We start from the raw sequence: 10,142 nt of genomic DNA on the forward strand, positions 1-10,142 counted from the left end.
GGCCGGGGGCGGGGTCGAAACCAGAGCTGCGCCGGCCCCGCCTGCGCCTCCTCCTGGCCACTCGGGGCCCGGGGCGCCCCTTCAGGGGCGGGATGGGGCGGGGCCTCGGGCGGGCCATCCCTGTGCTGTGGGGAGAACCCCCCAGAACACGAGTGGGCGCCGAGCGGCCTGCAGGCTGTAGGCTGTGCCTGGGCGTTGGGGAAGGGGGCGATGAAGAGGGAGCGCTGGCAGCTCGGGACAAGACAAGCCGTTGGGGGAGTTTTAACAGGGGGAGTTGGGGGCCGAGGGCGGGTTTTGGCGGCTCTAGAGCTAGAAGGGCGGGGCCAGGGCTGGAATCTGGGACGCCTAGGCTGGGGCCATAGGGGACACCTGGCCTTGTGCCCAGAGTTGAAGCGAAGTCTGGGCGTTTCCCCGAGGGACTTTGCGTGAACAGGGGAAAACGAGCCCACAGGTAACCCTCACGCCTCTTAGCAAAGCAGGATCGCTCAGTGACCTCGGCTACAGACACTCCTTCCTGGTCCAGCTCTTTGGCCACTTTTGGACTAATTGTGACTTGAGAAGTTTAGCGCGCCAATGCTAGTTGTTCAACCTTTTGAGACTTCGGATCCTCAATTTTTGTATGTGGGACGATTAAGTGTGGTCTATAGTCACTGCCAGTATTGCTAATGGATCAGCTTCTTCCTCAGAATCCATGTTCTGTCCTACAGGATGAGAACAAGGTGCTAGGCTGGAGCCACCAGTGAACTCCCCCAAGGAAAACTCCAAGGAAATGGAATCGACTTCTGGAGCAGGATTTTGTCCAAAACTACCTTTAAAGAAGAAATGCATAATTATAACTGGAATATGCCTCAAAGTTGTGGGAACCTTCCTCAGCCACACTGCCGTTTAGCCAGCATGCCTGTCACTTGATGGTCTAGTCACTAGTCCTGTAAACACTGTCAGAAACACGCTCAGGAATCTCCCTCTGGGCAACACAGCTAGCCTCATCCAGGAGCAGGTTGCCTTTCTGTCCAGAAACAAAGGTGAGATGACGCTGAAAGTTTAGCCTCATAATCTATTATGGCTCAGCCTCTCCCTAAGGAAAGCCTTTCTACAGATTAGGGCTGAACTGTCCATGAGAAGAGCTGGTGCTGGAGAAAGGGACACTTCCAGAAGGCTGGGTTACTGAACTCTGAGCAGTCAATGTCCAGGGGCCAGTTCCAGGATGAAGGAAAACAAGACCATTGTCTGCAGATAGCTGGAGAGCTTTCCAGAGAGACAAAGCCAAGCAAAACCTAGGAGAGGTAGTCATCAGGATGCTGAAAACTCATTCCCCACACAAAACCATGTCAGGACCTCTCTTCTGCTCCTTCTGCCATCTAGACCTCTGGAGAGCTCATAAGAGTGCCACCTGGGATGGGCTGGAGAGCAAAAGGAAACTTGCCCGCCAGTTCTAGAACCTTGGACAGGTAATTTCCTCCCCGAGCCTTAGTTTCCCCACCTAAGACCCACCAACTCAAAGGAGCAGTGATTTCCCCCCCCTCCCCCAAGTTATGATGTTTCCTGCTGAAGGTCCCTTCCTTTCCATAGTCCTTTCCATGGTGCAACCCATCCCTGGGAACTTTCTTGTGAGCAAAGAGTTTTTCTCCCTGAATCTCTTGCACCTCTACTGGGCACCCCAAGGGGCTAACACAACAACAAGCACACCCCACACTGCCTAGCCCACCCAGGTAGTGGAGCTGAGGGAAGCTTAGCCCTCCCCACTTTTGGGGTTGTCTCAGCCTACCCCCAAAGCCTCCAGCCTGGAGGCCTGGCTCTTGCACCCGGGAAGTAAGAGGCAAGTGGTGGGGAACCGCAGGAGGCAGGGGAAGGGAGACGCCAAGCGATGACATGTTTAAAGGCAAAGAGATTGCTTCCAAGAAAAATGATGTGTGAGATTGTAAATGTGTCTCTGGAAGGCGCTGCAGGCATTAAAAAGCTCCCTTCACGGGAGAGTGAAGGTTCTCACAGCAGCCACCCAGGGCGTCCCTGAGGAAGGCATCGAGCCAGCAAGAAGCTCTTGTCCCAGCCCAAGAACTGTGGGCTCCAGGTGGCCCCCATGCTGGAGAGAGGAGTCACAGTTCATCAACCTGGCTGAGGAGGAAAGGTAGGCAGGGCAGGCAGGTGCCCAGACCAGTCGAGAGAGCCCCACTGCACTTGACTGTTCAGCACCAGGAGAAACCAACATCCCTCTTTACCCTAGCCCTTATGGTCAAACAGTAGAAACCAAGGCTCAGAGAAAGGCCCAGGATTTGCTGAGGTCTCACAGTGAATCCACTGCAGAACTTTAGCTGAAGTCCAGAGTCCCAGAGCACATGTGGGGAGAGCCCACCATGCACTGTGCACCACTGACAGGGAATAGTTTAGGATGTTTACCCTCACTCCCTGGAGGCCAGACTGCCACCAGCTGCATACACACACACTAAAGCCTGGGAGATGCTCACCCTCACTGAAAAATCAAGTGTTTCCAATCCTCTCGCAATCTCCCTCTCACAACTGCTCTCACCACCAACACCACACACCCCCTTGCATTTGGATCTTATCGGTCACACCTGCCTTGTTCCACTCATACATGTTGGCTACCGAGCCTGCATGCAGTAGCTTGGGAACACTCAGCTTCTACGGGTTTGGTGTGGACATCACTGAAAGCTGGCCTGGCCCTCGGTGCCCAGAGCATATGCCTTCCTGCGGGGTCTCCAGCCTCCTCTGTGTAGACCATCCACACACAGCCGCAGAATCCTCCACAAATTACTCATCAGTGATATTTGGAAGCTGCTGTCTGATTAGCTGCCCAGGGCAGAGCAATGATTCTAGAAGAGTCAGCTGTGGTCTGTCCATCCATCTGGAGTGCAAAGCCACAGCAGACAGAGGTGGTCTGTGAATGCACACTTTATGCCCAAGTCACCCCTCTAGATTTTGTTTCATAGTCACAAGTCCCAGTTCTTGTTCCTGCCACGTCATTGAAGCCTGCACTCCATGAGGAGCCTGCCTGCGGCCCATCAGGGGGCAAACTCGCCCAGTACCAAGCGTGAGCACCCTCCCTCAGGAAAGGGTGCCACCTCCAAGATGCCTCAGTCAGATAGAAAAGCTGCAAAAAAGACATCAGGAGAAAGAAGAGGGTGATGAGGGTGGGTTGCACAAGGAAAGTGGGTCTGAAAGTCAGAGTCTTAGATCGTGACCACCATACTGGCTACTTCATAATGTTCAAAGAAGGAGAAGTCCTGCCTTGAGAGGTAAACCACACCCCAGTGAGCAGTCCATAAAGCACATTTAAGGAGACAATGTCCGACTCCTGTCTTCTGCTTTGTTACTGAAGCAAAGCCCCAGGTGGTCAGTTCCTTGGCATTTTGGTAGAGAGAGCAGACTAAAGGGGCTTACACAGGAAAGCCATGGCCAAGGAGCATTGTGCTGGACAGCTGGGGCTGGCGCTGGCGCTGGTTTGGTGGAGAAGCTGCAGGCGACAAGCAAAAAGCAGCCAGAACAAGTTCCCTTGGGGCCTAAGCTGAGAGCCTCCCTTGCTCAGTGGGAGGAGGAATGAGAAGCAGTTACAGGCTGCATCTGGACTTTGTTTCTGCCCTCTACATACTCGAGGGACAATAGGATATAGGAATGGTGTTCACAAGGGGGCGGAGGACACATCAGTGTTGGAGGCACCAGCAGTCAGTGTTCTGAAGCAAATCCCACATGTGAAGCCATGAATACAGAGGCCATCATGTTTCCCAGATCCAGTCTCTCTGGCACAGGTCCCATGCCAATAAGAGTTGGAATCCTGAACGGCTGCAAGCCCCAGCCTGCCGCACAGACACCAGGGAGGACCGCTGCACCTGGGCCCTCAGCCCAAGGCGAGCCTCCACCTGGGCCTCAGTAAGACACAGAACTACGTCCAGGCGCTGCCCCGGCTCACTCTGGAAGCAGGTCTCCAGCTGCTGCAGGCAGAATCCCTCTGGATTTGGAAAGAGGTGTCTCCAAACTGCCTCCACTAAAGCGTGCCTTCTCTCTCTTCCATTGTACTGACCACCTGCACAATACCTGAGATGCCAGCAGAGCAGAAACAGGTATTGTTCTGCTGGCCCACTTAATGCCCAGAGAAGGTAACACCCAGAGGGAAGAGGGATGGAGGAAGGCAGGAGTGTTAGGGAGCTGAGTTACATCCAGACACATCCAAGCAAAAGCGACCACCCTCCAAAGCCCACTGTTAGAGCCCTGTTTACAACTCCGCAGCAATCCCTCAGGATCACTAGGGCATCCACCAAGAGTCATGTCCAGCTAATCGTCCTTCTGCTAGGGTGGGAGAGGGACTCCATGGTGCCTCCTGCTAATACCAAGAGGACAAGAAGATGCCCACCCCCTCAAGGCTTCAGTTTCCCATCAAGAAAGCCCAAGAGCTCCCCATCACCCTTGTGTCATGGCTCTATTCTCTGAAGGCGACCAGGAGAGGCCCAGTGAGGAGGGAGGAGCTGTGTTCTGGGGTGGTCTGAGGAGGAGTGGGGGCAGCAAGCTATCCGGAAACATTGCCTAATGGGGAAGGTAAATGAGGCCAAGCTGGGGGTCTCCCTGGGGGAGAAGGCAAAGCCCACTCATGAGTCATTTGAAATTGAGCTGGACAAAGAACTCAAGGAGAAATGATCCCGCCCAGCCTGCCAGCTATGGACAAAATGACCTCATGGGCTGTGGTGTGAATGTGTGTGTGTAAGAAAGAGAGACAGAGCGAGGAACCCTGTGCTCACACAGCTGACCTTCTCCATAGCCTTTCACTGTGTGGCCAGGCTGCCCCCTGTGGGTCAGTGAGGGAAAGGACAGCACTCATATAGTATCAGGTGGCAGATAGGTTGTAATTACTCTTGATGGTGAATCTAATGTCTTCTCACACTACCATCTCTGTGAAGGAAGCTTGGGTATATAACAAGCATTTAAAAATCATTTTACCATTTTTAAAACTTTTTGAGAGAAACCTAGATTTGTAAGCATATGTAAGAAAGAACAGAGAGGTCCCACATGTCCTTCACTCAGTTTCCCCCAGTGATAGGAATCTTGCCAAATTCTAGTGCAGCACAACCCAGATATTGACATTGACACAGTCCACTGACTTTATTCAGATCCTACTTGTCTTACCTGTACTTATTTCTAGGGCTCAATTTTATTCCTTTCCATGTGAATATTCCATTTTCCTATCATTTGGTAAAGAGATTGTTCTTTCCCATTTAATGATTCTAACACCCTTGTTGGAAATCAGTGTAAAGACATGTACCTTCAGTCTATCTCATTTGTCTGCATGTCCACCCTTATCCAGTGGATTTGGAAAAAGAAGAGCAGTCTCCTCCCCTTAAGATTTACTGGAGGATTATATGGGCAAAATACTACATCATGAAGGAAGCATCAAAAGAAGATGGAAGGAATACAACAAATCACTGAACCAGAAAGAAGTTGTCAGTGTTCAATCGTTTTGGGAGATAGCAGATGATCAAGAACCAACAGTTGGGAAGGAAGAAGTCCATGTTGCACTGAAAGCATTGATGGAAGACAGAACTCCAGAAATTGGTGGAATACCATCTGAGATGTTTCAACAAAGAGATGAAATTCTCCAAGTGCTCACTCATTTATGCCAAAAAATTCTGGAAGGCAGTTACCTGACGTAACTGACTTAAAAAGTTTCACATTTTTACCCATCCCAAAGAAAGGCAATTCAACAATATGCAGGCATTGTTAAACTATATCATTAATAACACATACAAGTGAAATTTTGTTGAAGATAGTTAAAAGGGGGTTACAATAATACATCAAGAATGAAATGCCAGAAATTCAAGCCAGATGCAGAAGAGAATGTGAAATGAAAGCTATAATTGCTATTGTAAGATCTTGACTGAAAGGAGAATACTAGAAAGATGTTTACTTATGGTTTATTGACAATATAAAGACATTCAACTGCATGGATTATAAAAAATATGGATAATATTTAGTAGAGGGGGAATTTCTAAACCTTTAGTTGTGTTCATGAGGAATCTGTGCACAGTCTAAGAGACAATCATTTAAACAAAACAAGGAGATGTTACAGAGTTTAAAATCAGGAAAGGTATGTTTCAGTATTGTGTCTTTCTCTACAATGACTCAATCTATGTTGTTGTTGTTGTTGTTGTTGTTATGTGCCGTTGAGTCGTTTGCTACTCATAGAGGCCCTATGTACAACAGCCCTAAACCTTGCTCTATCGGGTGCCAATTGCATTGCCTCCGACACACCCATCCCGATTACCCCTGTCACTGAATCAATCCACCTTATAGAGGGTCTTCCCCTCCTGCGCTGTCCCTCTACCCTACCAAGCATTATGTCAATCTATGTACTGAGTAAATAATCTGAGGAATTATCAATGTGAAGAAGAATGCAGCACTAGCATAGGTAGAAGACTCTTTGCAACCTATGATATGAAAATTACACAACTTTGCTTGCTGAAAACACAGAGGACTTAAAGAGAGCACTTACTTTCGAAGATCAAATACTACAATCTTCAGGATGGATTACACTTCAGCACAAAGAAAACAAAAATCCTCCCAACAGGACCAATAAGCAGCATCGTGATGAATAGAGAAAAGATAGATTGTCAAGGATTTCATTATTTGGATCCACAGTCAGTACCCATGGGAGTATTATTCAAGAAAGCAAATTTATTACATTAGACAAATATGCTGTAAAAGTTCTCCATAAAGTATTTAAAAAGAAAGATGTCACTTTGAGGATTAATATGCTCTTAACCCAAGCCTTGGTATTTTCAGTCACCTCATATTTATGTGAAATCCAAACAATAAATAAGGAACATTGTAGGGGAAAAATGATGACTTTGAATAATAGCATGTTTGGCAAAGAATGTTGACTATACCATAGACTTAAAAAAAAAACCCAAATCAAATCTGTCTTGGAAGAAGTTTAACAAGAATGATCATTAGAAGGGACGGTGGTGAGATTTGATCTTAAGTCCTTTGGACATGTTATCAGGAGGGACTTGAGAAGGACATCATGCTTTGGTATAGAAAACTCTCAAACTCACTGCCATTGAGGAGGAACTGACTCATAGCTGATGCTCTGGTGTGCTTTCACAGGCTGTATATCACACGGAAGAAGACTGCCTATCTTTTCTCTTCAGATCAGCTACTGGATTAAAACTACCTGTCTTTGACTTGGTAGTATAACTTTTTAGCCAGTAGGTCAGCAAGAGCTCCCTGATAAAGTACAGAATCACTGTAAACAAGGAAGCATCTCAAAAAGGTGACTGAACAATGAGTTCAAGGACAGTAAGATCGGTGAGCAAAGCACAGAGCTGGGCAGTATTTCCTTCTGTGTATGTAGGTTCAACGTGAGTCAGAGTTAACAGAACTTAACAACATTCATGAAAGTGGCGTGATCCCTACAACAAGAGAAGATAAAATAGATGAATGGGACCTTCTAAGAATCAAGTCCCTATGCACTTCCAAAAACTTCTCCAACAGGGTAAAAAGGGAAGCCACAGACTGGGAAAAAGTATTTGGTAATGACATATCAAATAAGGGACTTATATCCAGAATTTATAAAATACTTGAGCACCACAACAAGATAAAGGTAAACAATCCAATTGAAAAATGGATATGAACAGACACTTCGCTGAAGAAGACATTCAGATGGCTGACAAGTACATGAAGAAATGTTCAAAATCCCTAGCTCTACGAGAGATGCAAATCAAAACAACTATGAGATATCATCGCACCCCAGTAAGAATAGCAAAATTTAACAGAGCAGCACGCAACAAATGCTGACAAGGTTGTGGAGAAACTGAAACCCTTATTCACTGTTGGTGGAAGTGTAAAATGGTGCAACCACTGTGGAAGGCAGTATGATGCTTTCTCAAAAAGTTGCAAATAGAGATACCACTTGACCCAGCAAGTCCATACTGGGAATATACCCAGAAGAGACCATAACTGACACCCAAGCAGATATATGCACACCCATGTTTATTGTGGCTCTGTTCACAATAGCGAGGAGTTGGAAACAACCCAGGTGCCCATCAACAAACGAATGGATAGAGAAGCTGTGGTATATTCACACAATACTACACTGCATTGAAAAACAAGGAATTCACGCAATATTATTCAAAATGGTTAACCCTGGAGGATATTATGCTGAGTGAAATATCTCAGTCACAAAAGGACAAATACTACATGGTGTCACTGTTGTAAAACAGGACTGACCTTGGGTTTGGAGGGAGACTGAGAAAGATGGGTTCAATAATGTATAGTGCATTGAAACTGATGAGGGAGAAAATGTTTAAAAGGGATATGTGATTAGGTATTTTTGTCATGTCAGGAGTCCAGAGTGAAGGCTGTATAGTGGACTGGACCTGGGGGGAGGAATTGTAAAACAATGGAAGAATTTTTCTTTTCCTTTTCCAAGAGGGTAGTGTACTAGGGGGGAGGGTTGGGAGGGGAGAAAAGTGCAACAATGAATGAATGGAAATCCAAAGTCTCTGTAAATTTTCATTGAAATTAATAATAATTTTTTTACCAAAAAAAAAAAAGAAAGTTGTATGATCATTACTACTATCTGGTTCCAGATCTTCGATATCATCCCAAATAAAAAGTTTATGTCCATTAAACAGTAACTTGCCATTAACAATTTTTCCCTGTTGTAGATCTGTTTGTGTCTCAAAAAAAAAGTTGTTGTTAGGTGTTGTTGAACTGTCCACGACTCTCAGTGGCCATGTGAACAGCAGATTTGAACTCTGTCCTATCCTGTACCATCCTAGCCATCTCAAACCATTGTTCTAGTCACTGTTCCTATTCCTCTTGTGGAAGGCTTTCTTTCCTTCTTTGACCCTCCACCTTTCCCAGCATGAGAGTTTTTTCGCAAGGACCGGCAGGCCCCTCCTTATAATAAGCCCAAAGTACAAGAAGTTTCACCATCTTTGCCTCTAAGGAGCACTGTGGTTGCACTCCATCCAAAACAGACCTGTTTATTTTTTTGGCAGTCCATGGGATATTCAGTACTCTTCTCCAACACCACAGCTCAGAGATATCAAATCTTCAAAAGTATGTGTATGTAACTATATGACATGGAAGTTATGTAATGATTCTCTATGGTCTGATAAGCTGAATAGCTGCCAGAGAATTAACGGTGGGAAGCCACACTACCATGATCCAGTGTAAGAGAAGTTTCCCCAGGGTGTGGCCAATGGAGTCTTTTGTTTCACTAGAGATAAAAGAGGAGGAAAATGAGCCAAGAGGGAGAATCTCAGTTCCATCGAGAAAAAATTACCAGGAGTGACACATATCCTCTTGGACTTTGTGCAAGGATGTTCCTTGACACTGGAGAAGACACATAAAGATGTCCAGGAAATACCTTGTCCTTTAGATGCTGAGGGTAACAAGAACTATAACTTCAGAAACAACAGAGTAAAAGGGCCTTCCTCTAGAGGTGGCAACTTGAACTTAGGCTTGACAACACATAACAACAAACAATATCAACAGATGATAGATAGATAGATAGATAGATAGATAGATAGATAGATAGATAGATAGATATAGATAGATAGATAGATAGATAATGATTTTCCTTTTTTCCATTATTTTATTTCTTTTCAATCTCTTATAGTATCCTTTGATGCACAAAAGCTTTTATTTTTTTATTATGTTTCATTCATGTACATTTTTCCACTCTCTCCCTACACCCACCAAACTCTTCAACCCTGTGATTTCTCCCTACATCCGCCCCTTCCCCCTTTGTATATCCCTGCACATCTCAATGGTTACCTTTCTTTCCATTCTTACAAAATGTATCTACTTTTTCCATTGTTGTTGTACTTTTGGTGACCTATCTAAGAAGCTGTTGCCAAACTCAAGGTCATGATGCTTTCTTCCCACGATAATTTCTTCTGAGAGCTTTATAGATTCAGCTTTTAGATTTAAGTCTTTGATCCCATTGAGTTGATAGTGTTGTTGTTGTTGTTATGTGCCGTCGAGTTGTTTGCGACTCATAGCGACCCTATGTACAACAGCCCTAAACCCTGCTCTATCCTGTGCCAATCCCATTGCCTCTGACACACCCATCCCGATTACCCCAGTCACTGAATCAATCCACCTCATAGAGGGTCTTCCCCTCCTGCACT

The 10,142-nt window shown here is 46.0% G+C and overlaps 1 protein-coding gene across 1 annotated transcript in view; it reads right to left on the minus strand.

Annotated features, from left to right (window-relative positions):
* Positions 1 to 10,142, minus strand: part of LOC102848843 — a 98,097-nt gene that overhangs the window by 37,641 nt on the left and 50,314 nt on the right. The window contains exons 3-5 of the mRNA XM_006894034.1: positions 3,794 to 3,961; positions 3,397 to 3,469; positions 22 to 231 (exon numbers count right to left, since the gene is read on the minus strand). Coding sequence (XP_006894096.1) covers positions 22 to 231; positions 3,397 to 3,469; positions 3,794 to 3,961 — 451 coding nt within the window. The remainder of the gene's footprint in view (positions 1 to 21; positions 232 to 3,396; positions 3,470 to 3,793; positions 3,962 to 10,142) is intronic.

Source organism: Elephantulus edwardii, unplaced genomic scaffold (assembly GCF_000299155.1).
Source record: "Elephantulus edwardii isolate Elephantulus edwardi_28Jun2011 unplaced genomic scaffold, EleEdw1.0 scaffold00133, whole genome shotgun sequence".
Classification (NCBI taxonomy): Eukaryota; Metazoa; Chordata; class Mammalia; order Macroscelidea; family Macroscelididae; genus Elephantulus; species Elephantulus edwardii.